The 24,319-nt window shown below is 41.1% G+C and overlaps 3 protein-coding genes and 1 long non-coding RNA gene across 4 annotated transcripts; 1 reads left to right on the forward strand and 3 right to left on the reverse strand.

Annotated features, from left to right (window-relative positions):
- Positions 1-63: 63 nt before the first annotated feature.
- LOC135446928 (uncharacterized) lies at positions 64-21,420 on the forward strand. Its single transcript, XR_010439931.1, has 4 exons — positions 64-93; positions 631-732; positions 2,897-2,987; positions 21,364-21,420. It is a non-coding gene; the product is annotated as an uncharacterized LOC135446928 (long non-coding RNA).
- On the reverse strand, positions 7,245-9,774 carry LOC135447425 (interleukin-8-like). Its single transcript, XM_064712364.1, has 4 exons — positions 9,676-9,774; positions 8,755-8,890; positions 7,920-8,003; positions 7,245-7,360 (listed from the first exon to the last, which is right to left on the reverse strand). The coding sequence occupies exons 1-4, from the start codon at positions 9,734-9,736 to the stop codon at positions 7,330-7,332; spliced, it is 312 nt and encodes a 103-aa protein (XP_064568434.1). The 5' UTR covers positions 9,737-9,774; the 3' UTR covers positions 7,245-7,329.
- LOC135447426 (interleukin-8-like) lies at positions 15,754-18,355 on the reverse strand. The gene is made up of 4 exons (XM_064712365.1): positions 18,288-18,355; positions 17,478-17,616; positions 16,453-16,536; positions 15,754-15,857 (listed from the first exon to the last, which is right to left on the reverse strand). The coding sequence occupies exons 1-4, from the start codon at positions 18,349-18,351 to the stop codon at positions 15,782-15,784; spliced, it is 363 nt and encodes a 120-aa protein (XP_064568435.1). The 5' UTR covers positions 18,352-18,355; the 3' UTR covers positions 15,754-15,781.
- A 561-nt stretch (positions 21,421-21,981) lies between the features above and the next one.
- On the reverse strand, positions 21,982-23,225 carry LOC135447374 (interleukin-8-like). The gene is made up of 3 exons (XM_064712310.1): positions 23,162-23,225; positions 22,852-22,987; positions 21,982-22,069 (listed from the first exon to the last, which is right to left on the reverse strand). The coding sequence occupies exons 1-3, from the start codon at positions 23,223-23,225 to the stop codon at positions 21,982-21,984; spliced, it is 288 nt and encodes a 95-aa protein (XP_064568380.1).
- Between the last annotated feature and the right edge of the window lie 1,094 nt (positions 23,226-24,319).

Here is a 24,319-nt window from a genome sequence, read left to right on the forward strand (position 1 = left end):
CTATAACTCCTCCTGTGGATCCAGCTCTGTCATGAAGTACAAACGTATTTGCTGGAGGCAGAAACCAAATTTCAAGCTACAGTTTTGTGCAAGGTAAGTTTTATATCTATCAGATGTTTTATTTCCTTCAATTTCCCTGTGTGTTTCTCAAGTTTTGAAATGTTTCCAGTCCATAGGCCCTTGAAAATAATACCAGAAGATGTAAGAGATAGAAGTGTCCTGGTGTTCACCTTGTGTCATGGAGAACCCCAGCTCCATTTTGCCAGCTGCATTGGAGCACACATCACATGTTTCTGTGTGCTCCTTTCTGTAATACCTTTTGAGATGTGAAAATTCACATTTAAAAAAATGATCTATAGCAAATGATGCTCAGTATCTTCCTGCCTGCCTTCCTGCATCTTCACCTGAATTTAACATTCAGGAGCCCTCAGGGTTTTTTTCCCTTCACCAGAGTTAGAGGTTTTTCATCTGTGCCCACTGCTGGTTATCAGAGCGTGAACACACACACACACACACACTGTTGATAGCTGAAAGGAATGTGTTTGTATTACTCAGGCATTACCTTGGCAAACAGACCTGTTGGCTCTGCAATCCATGTGTTTGGCCATCATTTCTGTTTTTCTGTTTCAGGTGCCAGCTGACCTTTTCTGAGATCATTGATGGGACTGTGGAGACTGGTTTCACTGTCACCTTACTAAGTGGGACTCCTGGACACACAACAATTCCCAAAAAGTGAGTGACTGGTGGTGGATTCACTGGTTCTGGTATTTTACACCTAACATATAAGGAGACAAGAGGGGCTTTATTTTGAGTTTGGGACCCAACTCTTTAAGCAATTTGATCTTACCTCTGCTGAGGGGGAAAAATCTCCTGGCTTTTTAGTGGCAGGCATGATCCTGGACAAAGATTACAACTGTGTGACTCCTTCCACCCCCACAGAGTTGTTCAATTGATAAGCCTTTGAGGTCATCACAGCTTCTGAAAGGCAGAAAGAGCTCCTCTTGGCCTTACCAAGAGCAGAAAATGCTTTTCATCTTACAAATTGCCTGCAGGCTTTTGTCCTTGGATCTGTGTGAACTGCATAACAAATATTTCAGTCAACTTAGAATTTATCTGTTTGGAAATAAATACAATAAAATTTGTTCCATCTGCAGAGAGTTGCAAGTAAAGAAAGTATGAGTCGCTTAAAAAATGAGCTATTCAACGCAAAAAACCCCAATCCATGGTCCCAGAATCAACATTCCCCCCAACATGGCTTGAGGCAATTTCAGTTTTTGGACTCAGTGGAGCTGAGTAATTTTTGGGAGTGTGCTTTGAATAGTTGTGGTCTTTTGGTTAAAGTGATGGCATCACTTGGGAAAACAGTGACACGAGACATCTGACCACAAGAAAATGGGAACACTCTTTGGAATAATCACAAAATGTTTGAAGTCTTCTCTCATGACCCCCAGACTTCAGTCCTGTCTGTTACTTTCGTTGCTTGTGTTGCAATGAAGGAAAAATGAAGAAGTCATATTTGACATACACCCTAGGTGACACTGAAGCTGCCATCTCAGGGAATGAATGCTTCCTTACAGCCCTTTGGGTGCCATGTGCAGGTTTAGTCTCCAGAGTACTTGGGCTCTGTAGTAAAATGAATTAGATTGTTCCTGACAACAAAAAATGGCTGCTATTTGTTGGAAGGAAGGAAAAATAATCCCAATGAATTTGCTTAATTGTTACTGAATTATCCAAAATGGCCTACAAAGCAGCAAGAGGGACATGCATCCTTTCAGCTTGTTATAGGGAGGTGTTTAGAGAAGGAGATGTTTGGAGGAAACACACAGGTAACATTCTTGATAAATGTGATCACCACTGAGTTTGCTGTCAATGGTTTTCTTCCCCATTATCTTGTCTTTCTTTCTTTTTACCCTTCCTTTTTTAAAATTTCCAGATAGTGTGATTCCAAATTGCTTCAGTACACACAGGATACAGGACTATGCCAAGACATTGTGCTAAAAGCTGTGGCAACAAACATGAGGAAAGCATTTTTTCTTTCTTAAGAACCAAGAAATTAAAATTGCTAGTGAGTGCTGCTGTCAGGAGTAAACTGAGGGGGCAAGAGAATAAGCAAGCTAGGAGCATTCCATGAAAAACTGGCTACTGAAAAAAAGCAACATTTGATTTCATTGAAATGCAGCATTTTTACCTTTGGTTTTCTTCTAGACAGTGAAAGTCCCCATAAAATGAAATTGATCAGGACATTGACTGAAATACTAATTTCACTTAGCTCCAATTTCTATTTTGATGTGAGCTAAGATTAGTTTAATTTAGATGAACTTTGCCCTTAGCTCTTGAAAACAAGCTTGAATTTGACAAAATCATTGCTTTCTAATGAGTTTTTTTTTGGTTTGTTCAAATCTTCATTTTTCTAAGGGAGCACTGTCCCACCAGCAGCCTTTCCATCTGGATGGCCCTGGCTTGTATTCCTGGTGCACGCCATTTGAAACAAACAGCACAGGGGATTTTTCATGCATTTTCTTCTTTTTTTAATGGTCATTTTAGTACCAGAAGACCTTGCATGCTCTCCCTTATCCTTTCCTCTAAGCAGGAATAGTATTGTGAGAACTTTTCAACATGGAAATGACTCCAGCATTTGGCCTGCCAACAGGTCAGGTGTGTGCAGGTGGATTGACAGCTCTTTCCCGTGTTCCTTCCTCAGCTGAGTCTCCTGCTGACCTTTGTGAGATTGGTGTATGCAAAAACCTCTTGGGTTTTCCTTGGTGGTAACAAGGAGTGGGTGAAACTGCAGTGTTCAACACGAACCAGCTACAGCAGAGCCTGTTTTCTTTGGCTCTTCTCATTGAGATTGTGCTCAGAGTGAGCAATGCTCACGTCAGTTGCTTCTCTTTTGCAGGATCATGGGCTTTACTCTCAGAGGTGAAGCACCAAACAGAGAAGAAAGCAGAAAATGAGGAACTGATGGAATTTTTGACTACAGGGGTGCAGTAAGTCAGCAAATCTAGATTTATTTGCTTTATTACTGGTCTGCTGCTGTCAATGTCTGGCTCAGCAATGAACGAGCTGGGTGGCTGTGCATTCCTTCATTGGTTATTGATAAGTCAACCACAAAGCTTTCAAAGAGTCAGGATTTTTGACAAGTCATTTGCTCTTCTGTTTGTATTGAGTGACTAAGTTCCTTGCACACAAAGGTCTGACACCTGCCTGGACAAACTCTTACTTTTCAGTAATAGCAAGAAAATGCAGGGGGTGTTCCAAGTTCAGCTCTTTGGTCCTTTTCTGGGCTTAGTATATCTTGCATCTCCTGTACTTTTTACACACATTCTCATTCCTTCAAGAAGTTCTGCATCAAGTAAAAAAGAAGCCCATATGGTCCATGCTCTCATTCATATCTTGTCTCACTCTTCATAAAATCTGCCACTGATGCTTTAGACACTCTTCACACAGAAATGGTGTTTTAAGCGTTTGCAATTTTATTAACATTTTGGCTTTAGCACAACAGCTGAATTCTGATTCTCCTGTCTGCTTACAAACTTGTAAAAACTGTGACCTTGAAAACAGAAGAGGAAAAGAAGAATTCTCAGTATTTTAAAAGTCTCCTTATCTCAGTGCAAACGTTATATATGTCTTTAATAAAACAATCAGGCTAAGAGAGTGGACTTATTAATTTGCTTCTCTTATGAGCTATGAAACTTTCATCATTCTGGAAAATTATTTCAAGGAAAAAGCTAGAAATTGTGAATCTTAGGAGTGCAGCAAGAATGTTACTTTATGCTTAAAAATTATTGTTGTATTTAGCTGAGTCAGAAAAGCTGCTTGACTCTCCTTCTTGAAAACTGAAGGCTCTTTTGGAGGTAAGTTGATTCACTGGAGGTAAGATGATTCGAATATGTTCTCAAGCCACTTGCCTAACAACTTCTTATTTCCACAGATTTTTATAAGGTGTCTATGTATCAAAAAGTTTTCTGCAAAAGATAAAAAATATTAGTATTTTCCTGAGTTCACCTGTCCTCTAGCTAGGAATAGGAGAAATGGACAGACTGATACTGGAGTTGCCAATGTGCACTTTGGGTAGTGCAGTCTTAGCTTCACTTTTCTGCTAGTGTTCTTGGCTGAGTCAGTGGAGATGGGTTCTGGGAAACCTAGTGCAACCCTTTTCTTTCAAAAAAATGTTGATCACATACCTCATGAATTTGAACTTCCATGGAATAAGATAATTGGGTGTATCAGAGGTTGATGCTTGTTAAAATAAATGACATTTGTTAGTGATGAAAAGTTATTCAGCATAGCTATGTTGAAATGTGCCCACAGAAGCTTGTAGAGACGTCTCACTGCTGCCTGTTTCATGAAAGGGCACAGGAAACACTATCAGTGAGCCTGGTTATACCTATAACCTTCCTGATTCTTCCACAGAATCTCCCTCTCCAGAATTCCACAGGGATTGTGAAGTAGTCTTTGCACTGGCTGACACCAATGACTGTTACTAAAAGTAATTTAACTGCAGGTAATATAAAAGTCAATTTTCATGACATTTTCCAACAGCAGAGATCTCAGGCTTATTTTTATAGGTGGCAAAATTCTTGTTTCACCTGTGCACTCAGAAACAAAATGCCTATTTGCTGATCCCAAAGTTTCCATGGCAGTTTGTGTAATTTTCAAAGGATCCATTTCCTGTAGAGTTGCTCATGATATCTTGTTATAAACAAGAATAAATTCCTGAAACAAATCTGCAATTTAAGTCCATCCTATGCATAACTTTCCTGGAAAAATGGGTTTTTCCCTTGTTAAGTGATAAGAGCATAAGAAAAACAATCATTTTAGAATGGGAAGCAGTCCATAACCAAAAGCAAGTTAAGCACGTTTTTCACCTAACACAAAACCAGGATGTTTATGTTAGCCAACATTATGTTTATGTTAGCCAATATTCAGCACAGACAGAGAAATTGGGGCCGAGAAACTCATGTTTGCATTCTCTGTACTTCTAAGGAAGAGTTAGGAGTATTTTTCAGGGACTTTCCAGTATTTCTTCTCATGACTTCCTCTATAGTTTGCAGTGTTTATACATTTGAGAGAAAAATACTTTCATTATTGCAAGGACAGCAATCATAGACACTTGAGGAGACAAATTGCACTTCTTCATACAAGAGCAGAGCTCCAGCAACCAGGCATGGGAAGGGGAGTTTGAGGAAAGAGAAATGACAGGAGGTCATGGCTTGGTCAGTTGATAGTTGCCACTTCTCTTGCCCCCCAAATTAACCTGTTGGTGCAAGAAGAAAATAAAAGTGGTTTGAAGGGAAGGTGAAGTAAAGGGGCCAAGAGAATAGCAGAGGACAGAAAGGATATGTAAACACCTCTGCTGCATTTCATGACGTGGAAGGCGCTGAAATGAAAGACAGGTGATGAATGCACACAGCAGCTGTAAAGTGGAATGGTCTTCTGACAGTCTTGTAGAAAGACAGTTAAATGCTAAATGAAGTGACCGAGGGGAGCAGAAACTTTCATGGGAATGGGAAAAGGAGGAGATGGACAAGAGCACGTAGTTAGCTGCAGGGAAATCTCAGGGTCCATCCTTTCCCCGTGGTGCAAACATCTGACCCTTCATCACTCGCTGGCCAGCTGCCTGCTGAGTTACACAGACATGCACATGTACCCAGACAGACACAGACTGCAGGCCCTGCATGTCTCCAAAGTGAGCACTTCTCCCCCGTGGCTTCTGCATGGCCTGATAGCTGGAGGGCCCCAGGACACGTTGTTTAAGGTGGCAGAACTCTTCTGACTGATGCCAAAGTAACAATGGTGAAGAAGAGGACTGGCATCAAGCTTACTGAGAAGGGTCTTCAAGAAAAACCAAGCCAGAGACAGCTGTCTTATTTTATGATCCCAAATTTACCCAGCAAAAATCTCTCTGCTGTTTTATTACTATCTAGATTATAGATAAAAGTGAGATAAGAGTGTGCATCCCTCAAAAAAAACCAGTTATACTCTAGTTATAAACAATAGTCTTTAAATTATGCCCTTTGTCTCTTATTCCCTGTTTCCTTCTGGGAAGTTTTTAAGAGAGGGAGGAATCATGTGCTCAGCACACTGCATATCAGGGACCAGAATAGGAAGCAGTTGTTACATCAGGACAAGTGCTTGCTCTTTGGGTATCCAAAGTAAAGGTGGCAAATTCCTGTTTTGATGGTCAGATAGTGGCCTTTTGTTGTAGTAGTTACAAGTGTGAGGCTGAAGTGGACACTTAGTGGTGTTTAGGCATCTGGGAATAAAACTCTTTTATCTGCAAGGGAATTAAAGAAGGGGCCTTGCTCTAGAGCCCACTAGTCCCCATGGATTGGGAACAGACTGAAGAGAGGAGAGTGAGCTACTTAGCCCACCTTAAGAGTCTGTGTTAGTGTAGTCAGGATTGCTGGGCTTCCATAACAGGGAAAGTTATGGCACTATGGACTTAAAAATTTTCATTTCAGTTTCAGAAATCAGGCTGGCAAAAATAAAGTAGAATTTTCAAATAAAGCAAATGAAGATTTAAAAGATCAAGCAGAAAACCAATTTTTTTTAATTTAAAACTTTTAATAGTACATTTTTAGGAATAATTACACTCTCATAATCAAACTCTAGGTATGTAAAATACAGTTTTTTCCGTTAGCTGATGGAGTAGCTAATTAGACATATTATCAAGTACAGAGTAATGAGATTGTGAATATTTCTCCACCAACAGATAGCAGGAATGAAAAATCCAGTAAAAATTAAATAAATTATAACTTTTCTTTCTCACATAGAAACCGCTCAATAAATACATTTATAAATACCATGGAAATCACAACCCATAAATACCAAATAGAGCATTACACTTTCTGTAGGTTAGGTTTTTCAAGGGAGACATTACAGTTCACAGTCTGGCCACAGGCTGACTGTGGTTCAGGAAGCTGTTGTTGACACAACATACTGGTGCGCTCCAGGGGAGCAGGAGGATTCATCAATTTGCTGGTGAAATAGCAAAATGATCAGGCTTAGTGTGAGTAAACTGTGCTGCAGGTGCATTGCACCTCACTGCAAATGTTTGGCTCAAGTGGCTGCCGAGGGCTCTCCATGTCCTTCAGCAAACCACTTTTCCTTCAGTGTTGTCCCGTGGACAACACTGACCAAAGTGAGACTTCCTTAAATACACACAGTTAAATAAATAGATAAATAAATAAAACCATCCAGCATTAACATCATAACACGGGTGCAGCATGTGGAAGATTGTGCACTGCTTCAATGACGCTCTTCCCATATATTTCTCTTGACTGAGGAGCAGAAGCAGTTCCCAGATTTTTTCTGTCCTGGCGTTTCTTAGAGGGGAGAGTCAGAATTTTTTTGAGCCCTGTTAAGAGGTGAGAGAAGAGGATAATTTAAAATAAGGTTCAAGTTACCTCTGCTTAGCATAGCACAAACAGTTTAGGGTGCGGGGTCTCTTTCCCATTCTTTGTGCTATCTTGAAGCACAGGGAGAATAAAGTTGATGTTTCAAAACTGCTGAAATCCCACTGTGTGCATGCCTGGTGTCCAGCTGGGAAAGCTCTGCAGCACAAGCTTCTGCAGTTCCTCACAGCAAGAACCTCACTCGCTCAAAAATAGCAACTAAGTAAGGGGAAGATGACTTTTTTAAAGCCTTATTTTTCAAAGGGAGAAAAACACTTCTGTGCTTCCCTGCAGACAGAGTTGCTGGTAGTCAGAGGTTTAGTACTGACATATCAGCTTGAGCAAGGACCCTGAAGCACAGCCAGAAAAACTGAGACTGATTCTGTAGCTGAGCAGGAAGCTTCTCTGTGCTTTAAATCTGGTTAAGAAAGAATGGGAAGTATCAGCATAGAATCCTACAAACTGGCATTTTCTGGGAGGTTTGCCACTCAGCTGCCCAGACAGAAAGGTAATGGGACTTACCTGGCCATAATTGCCTTTACAATCAGCTGCACCCAGGGAGCAGTGGGCTCTAAGCACACCTCTTTGCCATTCTTCAGAGTAGCTCTGCAAAGCAGGGAATAAAGAAAAGTCAGAAAATTACTATATGGATTTATTTTACTCACAGAATGTAATCTTGCATTTTTAGATCAGATAGTGTCAATTAATCCCAGCTACTCCAGGTTAGATTTGGCTGTTTTGCTTTATACAACTGAAGAGACCAGAACCATCCAGAACTGTGAGTCTCTGTGTCTGCTCTCAAAGCAGACACACATTCCCAAAAATCTTTCCCTCTATATATGAATACCTGTTTCAGATGTAGTTATGTTACTAAAGCTTTCTTACACAATTATTGAAACCTCCAGTGGTGAAAAGGTTTGTTTGAGCAGAATAAAAACTTTAACATTTTAGTTCCTTTGCACTGTTCAGACCAGGTTAGGTTGGTTCACTGTTTCCCCAAATCTGCTTACTGAAATTCAGTTTTTCTCCTTGAGTCTGCCTGCCTAACGAATGCAGGATTCAAACTACATAATCACCTCATATACTAAGAGCTGACAAGTCCATGAAGTTCACATTCTACTACTAGAAATGTTTCATATGTCCCCTGACAGCTGAACAATGGTCAGTTCAGCAATATTTAAGGTCATAGTGATGGTGAAAAACAGGGTGTTTCACTTAAAACTATCCCTCCCGAAATAAAAGCCAAGTCAGGCTGCATGAGGTCAGCATGCTGACTGTGGTGCTTGTGAAGCCTGAAAGCCCAGCAGCAGTGGCAGCAGAAGGGGAAGGGGAGGGAACCTCTTGCAGAGCTACTTACATGACTTCAACGTTCTTGCAGTGGGGGCCGCTCTGTGTCAGCTTCACATCCTGAATGGACTTCGGGGGAATTAGCCCGGAGTGAGTGGCTATGCACTGGCACCGCAGCTCGGTTCCCATCCTTGCCAGGGTCCTGCCTGTGAGCACAGAGGGCACATTGGGGTTTGGCAGGTGCTCTTATGGTCCATGTATCAGACATAAAGCACAGCTGCTCTATTTTAACAACATTCTCAGTTAAAACACTGCATTTGTCCAAGCTGCCTAAATCCTCATCTTATGGGGAGGGTTACTTGGGTTCCAGGGGAACTGATGCCCAACTACACTGGAAACTAAATGAATTAATCTTTTAAAAATGAACCCACATATTTTGCAGTTACTAACCACACTGATTGCACAGTATGGTTAATTGGATTGTTTTAATATCTGGATAAAAACCTTGGCCACTCTGCAGAAGACAAAGCCCTAGATTTGTTCACTACTTGGAGGTTTGCCCATGTTCTATGTTCAAATCGTTTGCTCTCCCTTTCCAACTATGTATTACTTGCCTGAGGTGGCATGGCCACTAAGCAACAAATAAGAGATGATAAACTGTTATATGTGTGGGAAGGGAGAGAAACATTAAAGCACTCCAGAGCAAAAATCTGTCTCTAGCCATAGAAGAACCTGTCTCTAGGTTATACACTTCAATAGAAACAGAAATAGAGCAAATGCAAGTTGCACCCTTAAAATATTTCCCACAAAATGTCAGTAACTCTTCAGTCTGAGGTCTACATGGTAGATTTCTGACTGAAGAGAGGTGCTGAAAATCTCTCAAAGAGACTAACTTAGTGAGACAAATAGAAAGCTACCCTGCAAGGGCAAGCATCTCAGTTGATGCCTCGGCAAAACTGCAGCCAGGGGGAGTTTGAGAAGCTTTACTTACCTTGAGACACAGCTGCTGAGATCAGGAAAAGAGCCAGGACAGCTACGAGTTTGCTGTTCATGGTTGGACAGGAGTTTTTTGCTGGCCTGTTTAGGTCTGGTTCTGTGAGCTGGAGTCCCAAAGGGTTGTTGATTCCTGCTGTGTGTGGGGACTGTTGATTCCTGCTTATATACTGTTTTGTGCCCAGCCTCTGTTACTCTGCTGGCACAGAGATTGCGTTAGAGGAATTTCCCAGATGCAGTAAAAATGAGTCACATGACTATTGTGAAACTTCTTCCTAGATGACGAGGAATTATTCTGCAAATACAATTAATATAATGCATTAATTTATTAAAATATGTCTGTGATAGTCACACATTCCAATTATTTTGGTAGAATTGTAAACTTTGTGTTTTTTCTAAAGCATATCCTTATTTAATAATGCAACTTTAGAAGGGTTTCAGTTACATTTATCAAAATAATATAATAAGTTAATATATAATATAATAATAATAGATTGTCACTTATTATTATTTTCTTCAGGGTTATAACTGTTCTCTGTAGATGTATCAAGTCTATACTTGAGATACTGAATTTCTTATTCCCACTTATGGTGACAGCTTTTGCTTACCTGATACAAGCCACCAGAGTGGAATTCAGGCTGTGCTGAAATTACTGAGAAGCTCTTTACTGGGTCATGATTTTACCTCAGCATTATTTTGACATAAAATATTTTCATTTTAGTTGTTTTCTTCCTCTGTTCAAGGGGCATGGTTCAAAGTAAATTCATCACTAATTCTTTGTGTCTAATAAATGCTGCAGTATTCAAAGCTTTCTGCTGGAAGCAGATGCTCAATTCTGAATGGATTTGAAAATCGTGCCTGTACTTTTCATGTTACACGTGTTAATGGATGATAAACAGAGGAAGCTTTATATGCAAGCTAAACAGCATGACCTGCTGAACACAGCTGATTTTGTTTCCTCCATAATTCCAGACATTTTTAACAAGTATTTCCTGGAATCTTTTCAGTGACAGCAACCCTAGGTCCTAGCAAAGGGACACAAGAGTGAGAGCTATGGCACTGTACAGAGTTTTCTGTTGGGGATCCTTGTTGTATGAATGCTGAGCTTCTATTTGCCGTGGCTGGGGATAATAGCTTGCAAGGGAGACAATTCCAAGGGAGGATGGGGTCAAATGCTGAACTTTTGCTTGAATTAAGATCTGTATTTTCAAACCCAGCTGGAATGTGTGTGATTGGGAGAAAGCCTTCTGTTTCAGTGCAGTAAAAACACCGTCCTTTTGACACGATGACTTTTGCTCCTTGTAGTCTTCAGACTCAAAGCTTTGTCGTTTTGGGATCTGTGGATTGAATGAGGCACTTCTCCCCAAATCTGGGGCCTTCATAAAAACTCAATCCTCTTTAGCATGTAAAGCATTGCAGTTTATTTAAAGTAAGAATGTTTGTTTGCCCATAATTTATTGTAGTTTCAAGTGTACTACCACTTATCATTAACTTGATAAGAGGAACTTTGTGATAAAAATTAATTTGTTTCCTATCACTGCGTGGGCTATGTCAAAAAAAGATTCAGCAGCTTTGTCACTCCTAACTCTTACTGACTATTAAGTTGACAAAAGATACTGGCTCCTGATAGTGCTGCTCCTTAACTGTGTCTCTTAGACAACTGCAATGAAAAATATATTTACTTCTCTAAAGATGTGAATCAGGAGAGCGTTGTGCTAGGAACTTAGGGTTATATTTTATTGCTAATGTTCTGTTATGATGTATATGTTGTGTGGTTTCATTGGTGCCAGATTGTAGATGTTGGAGTTTTAACCAGTTTACTTGGAAGGTTTTGCTGGTTTTTTTTCTTTTGAGTTCTCTCTGTGTCTCCACATATGTATGCACACACACAGAGGTTAAATTAACATTTGATTAGAGATCACACTTTTCTTAGTTACTACTTGCAGCCTTATTCTATAATTTTGATGTGTGCTGAAATGTTATCAATATCTGAGGAAATGAAAGAGAATTCCCCTTCAAATCCCCAAGTGAAATCAGTGAGTTCTTGTGCTCCTGACCACCAGGCTCAGCTATTTCCTGCGTGTGGCAGTAACAGATCTGCAGAAATCCCCAGGGCAGAGCTGAAGCCAAGAGCCTGCTCCACCTATGATGAGCCCTGCCCTGAACTAAGAGTATCTGTCTAAAAGAGCAGGATGTTTGTAATGGAATATAAATCCCTGCACTTTTTCACCAAAGTTGCAGTTTCATTGGGACTGTGTGAAGGGGGAGTAAGAGAGACAATCTGAGGTGTGAAAACGTTGAGGCATGAGATCAAGCCCAAAGGCCAGGCACTCCTGAGCTGTGTTTCTGGGAGTGCCATGTTTTGCCCAAGCTCTCCCTACATCCCTTCAGTACTGTGCCCAGGATCTCATCCAGGCTTTTGTCATGACAACTGCAAATCCATTATGGGATTGTGGCAGCTCGTTTCCCTGCCAGCCATCAGAGATGACTTGTGCAAATGGAATTGCTGCTCCTTTGGAAGGATGGCGTCACTGAGTGAGCTGATACTGCCGCGAGCAGAGACCTTCCTTCCAGGCTGAACCCTGTAAAAACCACGCTGGCAGGGAACAAAACAGCGCTTACACAACAGTCTGACTACTGAAAGAATACTGAAAAGGAAGCAAATACCTCCCGTGCCTATGTTCTAAGGCAGGATATAGCTTGTGTTCCCCATGTTGCAGGATGGAAACTAGTGGTTTGTTGTGACTCATCAGCTTGTCTAATAAGCACAAAAGTCAAAAGGGCATCTTTAGGATCTTGACTGGGACCCGTTAGTCTTTGCATGTAGCAAAGGATGCCCCTGCACAAGGGACACACTAAGGGGGATTCTGGTGTACTGAGGCTGACCTTCAGTCCATAACTGTTTGAGTAGCTCCAGGTCCAGAAGAATGCTCCAGCTCCTGAGCTGATAAATTTACCCTGAGAAAATTGAGTCTGTTTTGTTTTAGGCAAATTCCATCCTCTCCCTTGAGAAGTTGTGCAAACAGACCTAGGGGCCCAGGAGGCCAAGCTTTTGCTGGAATGAGGTTTCAGCTGGTCTGTCAACTCCTGCCTCCTGTGTGTCCTCTGTTCCAGCTACTCTTGTACCCAGGGAAAATCTCACTCTGGCCTCTGAAACCACCTCCTTTTGCCCACAAGGGCCTTGGCATTCAGCTGCCATTCGACTTGAGCTGCAGAGAGCTGAAGGGACAAATACAGGAGCTGGGAAACAATCGCTTCCGCTGCTCAGAAGCTGTGCCCAGTGTTGTGCAAACACTTGTGGAAGTCTGCAATGAGGCAATGGTTAGGGAACAGACACGCAAAAAGCAAAATATCTGCTAGACATCAGAATTGCTATAGGGGGAAGTGGTAGCAAGGAAAGGAGAAAGGTTTAGGACAGCTTGTGGGGTTTTTTCAAACTTCAGTGTTTAAATATAGATGGTTATGTAGCCTTAGTCAGATCACAGCAAGTGCTGGACTTTCCTGAATCCCTCTGGAATCACAAAGTAGCAGCACAGCTTTTAGGTTGATTTGCCTTTTAATGTATGTATTTATAAAAACAGTTGTATGTTACTGCATATTCATTTTTGATATGTGTTTCAGCTCTGCTTGAAAAGATTCAATTCTGTATTGTAGCTTCCACTTAAAAAATTGTTGTGCATTCCATGAAATGCTTCATTTGCTCTAACTCAACATGAAAATGCATTGAAAATATTAATATAAGGTGTAAAGTAATAGAAGAAAAGGATACATTAGTATCACCTGTAGCGTTAACATAAAATACTAGAAAATATTAACAAATATACCTACTACAAATAAAATTTATCTACGCGCTGTGAACAGAAGAGATACTAAGTCCACCTAGAGAATTGTTAGGCACCACCACCTGGGCTTTACCTGCCCTATAAGGCTGCATTTATTGCTTATCTTGCATCTGCCTCTTATCAGCTGGGCCAGAGGCATTTTCTGACTATGTAAGTAGGACCTGGAAGTGGCAGGAGGAAACACATGGTGAGTTTGAAGAAGTTTGTGCCAGGAACTTTTGATTAAATTAGAGGAGGTCAGTGGCCATAACACACATCACACCCTCATCTCTGACTCTCATAACTGAGATCTGTTTGGTGTAAAAACTGTAATATGTAACTTTGATGACCCAATGGATCTCAGGCTGATGGACAGGTAAAACCTTGCTGCTCACCAAAGCCTGGTGGTGCAGCTGCAGGGAGGAACAGTGGAGATGTTCAGTCAGCTCATGGATTCACATCTGAGTCCTAAGCTGCTTCCACAAGGGGGCTGCTGGGGGTCAAACTTCAAACCCCACCACCCACCCTGGGGCTCACAAAACTGACCCCACAGGGCACTCATGGCATTTTTGAGTCCTCCATCACTCTCATCATGTGTGCCTAGTCTGATGAATGCTGCTAGAATCTGCACTTCAGTGTTTTCTACCTCAGAAATCAGATTTATATGGCCAGCCATAAACAGTGTGAAGCAAGTCACTAAGACAAAACATCTTTTTGACTGTAGAAAGAAATTACCAATAAATCAATGGGAATTGACACATCAACAATAATGTTAAGCTATATAACCATTCACCATGACCCTGGAAAAGCAACACAGAATAAATACGTAAGCTGCAAAATCCTTTTATATAATAAAGAATGTGGTCTGTTAGGGTGTCAGATAGAACATGGTGCTCATAATGCCAAGGTCACAGGTTCGATCCCCATATTGGACTTTCACATAAGAGTTGGACTTGATGATCCTTCTGGGTCCCTTCCAACTCAGACTAATCTGTAAACTAACATGAGAGAAAAATATTGACCTAATATTTTCTGTTATATTGAAGTAAATAATGTGGTTTTTTTCTTTGGAAAGATGACTTCTAAACTTCTCTTGGTATATATATGTATGTGTGTCTTTCTGCCTGCATCCTCCTGTCTGCGAGTGGAAACTGCAGCACAACAAACAGAAGTAACAAGGGTGATGTAGTGTCTCTATTTTTAGCTGCTCCCTTCTGAAATCCCTGAGCTCCCAGTCTTTACCCCCAGGCTTACAGTGACTTGGAACTGTTGATGAGACAGGAGGTATTTCAGGTATCAGCCCGTGCTTGCTTGCACCTTCCTTACACCCAGTCATATCCCATTTAGTCACTTACAAACACTCTTCATTCCTGATCTGGTATTCCTATCGTGCACCCAGCATCTCCCTGAGATCTCTCCTGTGTGCTGAAGGTCAGCCTAGAATGTTTTACTTCTGTAGGAGCTCTAATTTTTTTCCTGTGTCAATCACTTTGGCTACTTCCTGCAGGGAATTTCTCCTAGTAGTTTGTTGCCTAATCAGTGACTCTCCCAAGGTCCTTCTGCAGTTCTTCATAGATAAGCCTTGTTTGCACATCATCATTTATCATCACCAGAGTACTTCAGCTCATGGCAAATGACCTTCCCAGATCCTGTGTGGGATGGCCAAACCTAGCAGGACCCCACACAATGTGGTGTAAGAATCCATGGGTGATGTCCCTTCATCAATGAAAATTGATAAATTGATCTTTTCATTCTGCCCTTCATCTCCATGTATTCATCTGTTACTTATCCATTTCCAAGACATGTTTCTTTGCCTCATTATTTCCAATGTTTAGTGAGGGCTGTGAAAGCATTTCAGAAAGGCAGTTTGGCTCTGCCTGTGAGACCTATCACATCTGTCCATGCTGTCTTGTTTTCATCTTCAAACAACTGCAACAAGTGTGTGAGAGATGACTTCCTTCAAAGCTACACAGATGCTTCTTTATTATGTGTTTATTCATGTGTTTGCTAATTGTATCCATTCTATTTCTCTTTCAGTCAGGCCATTTAGGGGTAACTAACTTAATCTTGTTTATTCTCATCCTTACAACACTTAAACACTTTCATTAACCTTGAGCTTCTTGATCTATCACTGACAGAAGTTAAGAGGGAGCGACAGCAAAGAAAATAGCATGAATCAGCAACCATCTCAGGGAAAGAAAAATAATCAACTGTAATGATGTAGCAGAAGGGGCATTCTCATCAGAAATTATGGCATTCTCAGCAGCAATGCTTTCTCTCATTTCACATCCTTGCAGAAATCCAAGGTTTATTCTTCCTTGACTTTTCTTTGACTGGTGACTCAACATTGTCCTTGGCCCTGTAATTAGATTAAGTATAAAGTAAATTCAGAAATTAAAGAAACAATTAATATTAATACAAGCTAAGGGAGAGCAGTAAGTGCTCACCAATCATTAATTACTCATTTTTACTGTGCCAACCAATGGACATTTGTGCAGAGAAAAAAAAAAACCAAAACCAAAACTGTTCCTGCATGAACTGCTCCCACAGAAAGAACTTTCATCTGCCTGTGTGCAAAGTAGGGATTTGATTGTAGTTGTCTTCAGCAGTGAGAGATCTTGGAAATACCAGCTGCCTGTCTGAATTACACCCAGAAAGAGGAAGTGAGTTTTTGAGATCTTGGGTTTTGGAGGTGTCAAACACACAAAATGTGCTGTCTGTCAGCAGATGTTTAGGGCCATCATAGCCATGGCCTTTTGGGTTGTTTAACACACCAGGAAGATATCAAAGGAAACTGTTTCGCTCCTCAGGCATGTAGAAATATTGCTTTAGAGAGAACTGATGGAAAGAATTACCTATGCCTGAAGAGGGTGAACATTTGCATGCCAAGAATTTAAGTAGCCTTCTAAAATGAGCTTTTAGGTGCAGGTGTTCCAGGAGAGGGAACAGCTCACCTGGCCAGCAGAGTCTTTACAGTGAGCCGGATCCAGGGTGCAGCGGGCTCCACGCACACTTCCCTGCCATCTCTCAGCGTAGCTCTGCCAGGAAAGGAGCACAGGAGTTAGGTGTGTCCCTCACACTTCTGCTAATGGCTGCAAATTTCTCTTAGCCAGTAGATGAAGGACTTGTTTGGTTTTATCTTATGTGTTTGGGGGTTTTTATGAATGATGTCAGTATAGGTGTTTATGCTATAATCTTATGATGAACCTAATGAATTTTCTATTTGGTTTCAGTTCTCTATCTGGCCACTCTTTAGCAGATCTTTCAGGAACTTAATTATCTTTAAAAGTATTTCTTTTAACCAAGCCTGGCTTAAATTACCAATGCCTAGTGAGGTGGAACAGGATGCCATGCAGTGCTGCACAGAGGGTATAATTGTATAACCATTATTTGCTTAAGAAACCATAGTGAAAGCATAAAAGCCTGACAGAGCCTTTCTGTTTGCTGACTGCACTGCTCTGGTTCCTGTGAATAGTTCCAGGAGTGGTTTTAAATGAAGCTTACTGTATCTTTTGTTTCGTACCCACATGGAGTATAATCCAAATTCCCCACTCCTCAAACAGGGAAATGCTCCATGTGAAATTCTGACACAAGAAATAACTTGGGGCCTTTCAAACTTTGCCACATGCAGAGGAAATCATTTTAATTCATGTCAAGAGGATCAAGCTTGTATCTTTGATTCTTCAATGTCTAAGTTATTAATTGTGCTCTGTGTTGTGGGGATCTGATTCTCCCCTCTGATGTTCTTCATAAGTAAGATGACAGAAAGAGAATTAAAATACTGTCTGGAAGCTGCTAGTAACACTGGCTGGGAAATAGCTTATTCACTTGGACATAGGGCCTCATCCCTGATACTTGATGTCTCTGAGGCTTGCTAGGGAAACATCCTGCCACTCAAAGTACTTGAGTAAAAAGGATGAGAAATGCCGGGTTGGTTCCTCCTGTAGGAAGCAAAGTGCTGCTGAGGAAAAGTGCTCACATGATTTCCACATGTTTGCAGTGAGGTCCTCTTTGTCTTAATCTCACATCCTGAATAGTCTTGGGAGGGATGAACTTGGAATGAGTGCTTATGCACTGGCATTGGGAGCCTCTTTCATCGGTCTTCTCCAGGGCCTTACCTGTGGAACAAAATTCTGCTGTCTCTGGGTACATGAACAGTGTTTTTATTTGCCCCCCTGTAAAGCAAACTGCATTCTCTCCTGTAGCCTCATTCTTGTTTCTCAGACACTCAGATTTGCTGCGTGCTAAGATAAAAGTAATTGCATCTGCACAACACAGCAGCTGCGTTTTCAGATCTGTTGATGTGCAGGTGCATTTGAGTTTAAACTTGGATTTCTAAGGTTCTGCCACGATCATCTGATCATGGCAGATAAGAATAAGATATTCCTTATTCTTTCTTGCAAACAGGATAATTCTTGCTCTGTCATCAACCTGCCTACTAAGAATAAAATTGCAAAAAGGATAGAATTGTCAATTGTAAAAGAAGATCTTTATTGACATATTTAGGGGAAAAGGTCCTATTTTAATTCAAGCACTTATTAAAATCTAGAGACAAGCATATATTGTAGCATAGGAATAAATCCATTTGCAGACAGAAGCATATTTTACTCCTGGAAACATCCACAGCTTCCTAAGAGGTACAAATGATCCTTTTTGCTTCTGAATGACAGTTTACTGAGGATGCACTTCTCTTGCAAAAAGTTGTCATGGACGTAGCATAAGCCCACTTGCATTTGCATGTGTATACTGATTAATTGCTTACATGATTTTTAATAAATAATTTTCTTACCTTCTGACCCTGCCATTGAGACCAAGCAGAGAACCAAAGTGACAGCAACAGATTTGCCATCCATTGCTGTGCAGATTTTCTTCTTGACAGAGGTCCTGCTCTGGTGCTGTTTCCCATCAGGTTTTATACCTGAAAGGTGCACTCCCAGCAGCCTGAGTGCTGAGAGGTGGGATCTGCACATGCAGGTTTCCTAACACAGGAGAGCGTTGCATAAGAAACCCAAACTTCTGTACAGTCCATTCAGTGGCACTTCAAACTTTCCTGCCTTTTGCTGCTGTATATTTTCTATTATTCTTTAAATTGTTGTTATCCATCACTTTCTGTTTGCACTTCTTCATGGAATATTGACATTAGCCAACAATGCTAAGCTTGCACTAGGAAATCAATGCAACATTACCAGACATCTCTCCAAGAGAGAGCCAAAATAAAGAGACTTTTCCCCTGCTCTGTGCATATAGAACTTCTGTTCAGCTCTTTGCATCATGCTGAAGTGCCTTGTGCACAAACATTTACCCAGCATAATTACAAGAACTTTTCATCCCAATCTTGCACACTATATTTTGATATGAATTGGATGAAGTTATTTGGTCAGTGTTTTATGAAGACAAGACTCAACTAATTTCTCCTGCTCTCTGAAAGGATTTTGTCTTTTTCAGTTTGGCTAAAGGGATTTAGTTATTCTGTACTGAGAAGTCTCTCTAGTCATTAAGGAGGAAATGATGAGCTTAAAATGACTGAGGCATCATCACCAAAGTCACTTAAGCTCTTCTGAAACTTTAATCTGTTCATAATATGAAAGGAGAAAGTATCTGGCAGTAAGGGCTGTAATGATACTTGGTTAAAATAAACACTTAGGAAGTTGCTTGTTTTTCTTTCTAACCTCATGCTTTTAGAATAATCACAGGTGTTTAAGACAGCAGATAAACACATGTCATAAGTGACTTCTACTGACAAGTAAGAGCAGCCCAGTCTGGTGAAGGTAGACACCAAGTCAGAAGAGCCACAGTGCTTCACTTAGCAGCCTCCAAGAGCACCAAAACACATTTTTGGAAGCATGAGAGTGGTTGTTGTGCTTCCAAGGAAGGTATTCTGTGACTGCACACAGAACAGAGATGTGATATGTTGGAATTTTTACCCTTGGAATAGCGTCTCACCAATGAGCCTACAGAGGAAGGTGCAGATGCTCTGCCCAGGGTCCTACAAGTGCAGCCATTGCTGACATTTTGGACAGAAGAACTGATGAGAAAAGCCCTTTCTCAGCTGTGGTTCAGCTCCCAGTAACCTGACTGGGATTTTGCTGGTGGCAGAGGTTATGCCTATCTGCATTACACTAAAACTGATGTCAATCCTTTAGGATACACCCAGATTTTTATGGCTGTGCAGATCAAGTGGTCTTTCCCAACCTCTCCCCATTCTTGGCTGATACTTGCAACATCCTTATCTCCAAATTACATCTCTGAAAGGAGATATCTTATAAAAATCCCTCAGGATTATTTACAGGAAGGCTTAGACTTGTAAGACAAGTCTGAACAAAACCTGTCTCCTTAAGAAACCTTGACTCCTTTGCATTCTGAGGAGTAGCAGCCTGTACAATGCTGTGCAGTGGGACAGGGGCAAATATGGGGACAGGGAGGAAAATGTGGTCAGAATAGTTGTCCTCTTGCACAAGAACTTGCTCAAACACTGCCAAAAACTCCTTTTATGTCTTGCACCATGAGCAAACATGAGATGATTGTGCAGAATATGGAGTGGCTTCTTGTTGGAAAAGACTAAACCTAAACAAATATCAAAATATTTGCTCAGCTTTCCCAGTTCACAAGTGTTTGCTGCTTGAATTTCAACATTCCTTTGTAAATTGCTCTGCTACAGGTAGATATAAGGCCATATAATTGGAGCTCTGTGTCTTAGGATTTCCCCTGATGTAGTCCTCCCCCCTAACTGGAGTTAGGGAGGATGATCAGTGATTTCCTTAATGTTTATCAGATTTCCCTGTTTCTTTAAGCTAGTGAAACCCCTTGTTCACTGCCACGTTCTCAGGTGCTGTGCTGTCAGAGCACCACACTGCTATGGCCTTGTGATTTTTGTGACTAACCTGTATGTGGTCATTACTATCTGGGCATTTTATTGTCCAGACTTGTGAAAACACTGACAGGAAAGAGGAAGACAGTAGATAACTTTCATAATTCCTCTCATTATCTACACCTTACAGACACAGCAATATGCTGTTTCAGTTTGCTGGCTCCCACAAATGAGATCCTCCCCTTGCCCTTCTTGGAACCCCTTATGAGATACAAACTGAAAGAAAAGGCTTCCTCTTTTTTTCAGTTCTCTGTTCCAACAAGGAAATTAATAACAAACAAAATCGAAGGGAAAACATTTCAACAAGTATTTATTAGGTAGGTAAACATAAAAATCTTATATAAATAAATAAGTAAACAAACAAACAAATAAATAAATAAATAAATATTGTTCTATAAATTAATAAATAATAATTTTTTTTTTCTGGCCAAAAGACGGCATTAAAATATATGTTTATACCTTCACAACACTCATTCACAATAAATAATTATGACACAAAACCTGATGTACAAGAATCTTGGCGTGTTAGTTGTGGAACTCCCCTCTTCAGCCAGTAGCCCACTGCGAGTGCCAGTGAGCCAGGTGCACTTGAAGTTACTTGTCCATGCTTTGCTGGGGAGAAATTGTTGCTGGTCTTTTCCTAAACTGTTAGCACAAAGAGAATGAGTCATTTAGTGGAAGTTCCACTGGGCATGCACTGCACTGTTACAGCTGTGTCTAGCAAAAATTATTCCAGAATCATCTCCATATTCCTTCACAAGACATTTTTCCTGCCTTCTTGTTGAGGTGGCAGTGGTTTCTTTCCTGCATAATGAGACCAGTTTAAAAGACTAAAAGTATGGTTGTCAACTAACTACAGACCAGGGAATCCATATTCTAAATGATGTGACATTGTGACTGCAGGAGGCAGGAGGAGGTGAACTGTCAGAAGCTGGGTGAGTGTCTTCCCTATCTTGCCTTGCTGGAGAAGTCAGGACATTTTTCTTCTTTGTTTTAGGACTCTGTCTCAGGTTTGGTGTTGGCCCTAGAAAGAAAGAAGATGGAAAAGGAAGCTATTAAAAACAACCATAGAACAGGTAAGGCTTGCTGACGTCAGCTGAAATCCACCACTCTCTGCTTCTGTACCCAGGACCCTGAAAAGCTATGACAGAACCCAATGGACACGGGTATGTCATAACATTCCCAAAATGATTCAACAGCAGTGCATTTCCATCATTTGATGCTTCACTTGACAACTGGAGCCTGTTTTTCCCCCCACTTATCTATGTGCCAGTAGTTTGAAAAACTGACTGCTGCTTTCTGCCACTGCAAGCATGAGAAAACCAGTCAGTTAATGCTCAGATTCTCTGAGCATTTGTGCTGCAGGTTTCCAAAATGCTTCTGCCTTAAGGGAGAGGAAGGTAACCTTCCCAGAGATGTGTGGCACAGTAAGGCTTCAATAGCTAATGCTGTAATTAAGGCTCAAAGCAATCACAGTGTTTGTTACAATTAGTGAACACAAAGGCAATAACTGCCTGAGGAGACAGAATTTTGGAGCCCTTCACACCCGTCTGTGTTTGGTAGTTCAATTAAAATACTGGTTTTCAATAAGCTGTGCTTATTGAGGAGAAATTACTCACTTGTCCAGAATTGTCTTGATGATCAGCTTCACCCAGGGAGCACTGGGCTCCAGGCACACTTCTCTGCCATTTCTCAGGGTAGCTCTGCAACAGGGAAGAAAGGACGGGAAAAGGGCTGTTCAGTGAAATCCAAGGCAATGTCTCCTTTCTCTCATAATAACATCATTCTAGGCATACACTGACATGTTCCACTTTAAGCTGTATAAACTGAGGCTGTAGCCTAACATAAAGGGATCATTTTCACTGGTTTAGTATATTCTCATGTCTATTTGATGCATTAAACCATCTGCAGGGCTCTCCCTCTCTTCAAAACTGTTTTTTTTCCCCAACTGGCTTGGTGTCAGTCTTTCACTGAAGAGTTAAATCTTTCCATCCTGATTCAGAAATTGTACTGCCCAGTCCAGAGGAGCTACCAGTCCATAGGAACTTGGTTACTTACAGAAAAAGTTCTGGAATGTAACTGGAACGATTTGAATGCTAATGGTAGTTTTTTTCATAGACTTGAGCAGAAGTGTGATCATTTTTTTGACCTAACCCTTAAAAAGTATATTTTTATCTCTTGCTCAGCATGGCTCCATGCATTTTCACAAGCCAGTGGAATTCAGAGTTTTAGAAAGTTATTTGCTGCCTGATGACTGTGAATTTAGGTAAAAATACTGCATGCGTTCAACAAGTAGAGATTGGCAAAACAACCCTCAGTTCCCAACACATAGCACATTGTAGGGGCAGGGAATGTTGCTGTCCTGCTTTCTAAGCAGCTGCTTCTACAGACTGCTCACACTGCTCACAGAACACTTGCACACTATCCAGAGCAAAATCTGCTTCCTTCTTGTTAAGTAATCAGGAAGGTTTTGCAAAACACTTACATGACTTCAACATTCTTGCAGTGAGGTCCGCTGGGGGTGAGGTTCACGTTTTGGATGAACTTGGGATGGATGAACTTGGAATGGGTGCTTATGCACTGGCACCGGAGTTCGATGGCTGAGCGTGGCACCGCCTCACCTGGAAAAAAAAAGCAGTGGAGTGGTTCATTATTTTCACAGGAAGCACAGCTTGGGGGTTTTTGCTGACAGCACTGGGAGAGCCCTCTGCTGCACCGGTAAGACAGCACAGTGTCTCCCCTCCAGCATTTCCTCTGGCCACTAGTCAGCAGAGCTCGAGGGAAGGTTTCTTTACCTTGTGCTCCAAGTGCTGAGATCAGGAGCAGGATCAGCACAGCAGCCGCAGTCTTGCCAATCATGATGCAAGAGAGTGTCTTCCTGGTGTGGCCTGGGCCTGGTTGTGTGGTGGAGTGAGCTGTGGCAGATCCCAGGGTGACAAGTGCCTGTGTTCTGGGGCAGGCTGTGTTTATATCCTGCCTGGCCAGCCGGGGCACTCCGGCATCACAGGGATGGGGGGGTCATACCCGGGAAACTCCGAACCTGCGAGATGCGGCTGAGCTCTGAGTCACAGGTCAATGGGTAAGCCCCTTTCCCTTGGTGACCACAAAGCTGCTTCTCACTCATAGAAAACACTTTATGAAGTAAAGACATGTAGAGTTGCCCTGCAGTGACCTGTGTGGAGTCTGTAGAGAGTTTGTAATTTCTTCTTGGAATAATTTTTATGTGTACTTGTGTCCTCCTTGTGACTTTCTACCACAGCTCAAAGGCATTTGCTCTGTGATTTTCTATCTCTGTGTGTTTGGACTTCACTTTTATTTTTTTCTGTTGTAAGACATGACAGAAGTAGGAGCCAATAATTCTAGAAATTATAGATACTAGCTCTCCATATCCTTATATTCATGTACATTTTAAAAAACTGTTTTATATGCTGAGATAACTTTACCAGAAATATTTACGGTATTCTTTTGATGAATTCAAATCTAGATTCACTGAAATAAGCAATGGTACCACTGAGACTCTGTAGAACCATTGAGAACAAACAGAAAATAATACAATGAATTCCTTTGTCTAACCTAAGCTGGATTTTGTTTTTTGAGGATGACTGCTTCTTCTGAAGCAAAAACTTCTTAGTTATTTGCTGCTTTGAATTTGGGCAAAGGAAAATTCTAAAAGCTGCTGTAGGATTCTGCTTCTGAAAAAAAGTGAGGCACTTTTGTGAATTTAAATTTGACCCTGTAAAGAGAAGATTTCTTCTGATTATGATGGAAATAAAGAAAACTGAAGATGGGATCATGAAGAAGGATTATTCTGACAATGTCAGAGGTGTTCAACCATTTCTTTCAACAGTAGACACAAATACTATAATACAACTAGGCCTTATTTGGGTTAAACAATAAGGACTCTCATTACTATTCCTCTGCCAGGTAATGGAGAAGTCAAAGGAACAAAACAT

The sequence above is a fragment of the Zonotrichia leucophrys genome, chromosome 4 (assembly GCF_028769735.1).
Source record: "Zonotrichia leucophrys gambelii isolate GWCS_2022_RI chromosome 4, RI_Zleu_2.0, whole genome shotgun sequence".
NCBI lineage: Eukaryota > Metazoa > Chordata > Aves > Passeriformes > Passerellidae > Zonotrichia > Zonotrichia leucophrys.

What these genes read in the sequence shown, in the direction of transcription:
- LOC135447425 (XM_064712364.1), bottom strand. Translation starts at nt 9,736, where the DNA reads ATGAACAGCAAACTCGTAGCTGTCCTGGCTCTTTTCCTGATCTCAGCA. An exon ending in CTCAGCAGCTGTGTCTCAAG is followed by an intron (nt 8,891 to 9,675) that starts GTAAGTAAAGCT and finishes CTGTGCTCACAG; the next exon opens with GCAGGACCCTGGCAAGGATG. An exon ending in TGCAAGAACGTTGAAGTCAT is followed by an intron (nt 8,004 to 8,754) that starts GTAAGTAGCTCT and finishes CCTGCTTTGCAG; the next exon opens with AGCTACTCTGAAGAATGGCA.
- LOC135447426 (XM_064712365.1), bottom strand. Translation starts at nt 18,351, where the DNA reads ATGGATGGCAAATCTGTTGCTGTCACTTTGGTTCTCTGCTTGGTCTCA. An exon ending in CTCAATGGCAGGGTCAGAAG is followed by an intron (nt 17,617 to 18,287) that starts GTAAGAAAATTA and finishes TTTGTTCCACAG; the next exon opens with GTAAGGCCCTGGAGAAGACC. An exon ending in GTAAAGACTCTGCTGGCCAG is followed by an intron (nt 15,858 to 16,452) that starts GTGAGCTGTTCC and finishes ATCTAATTACAG; the next exon opens with GGCCAAGGACAATGTTGAGT.
- LOC135447374 (XM_064712310.1), bottom strand. Translation starts at nt 23,225, where the DNA reads ATGATTGGCAAGACTGCGGCTGCTGTGCTGATCCTGCTCCTGATCTCA. An exon ending in CTCAGCACTTGGAGCACAAG is followed by an intron (nt 22,988 to 23,161) that starts GTAAAGAAACCT and finishes TTTTTTTTCCAG; the next exon opens with GTGAGGCGGTGCCACGCTCA. An exon ending in TGCAAGAATGTTGAAGTCAT is followed by an intron (nt 22,070 to 22,851) that starts GTAAGTGTTTTG and finishes TCCCTGTTGCAG; the next exon opens with AGCTACCCTGAGAAATGGCA.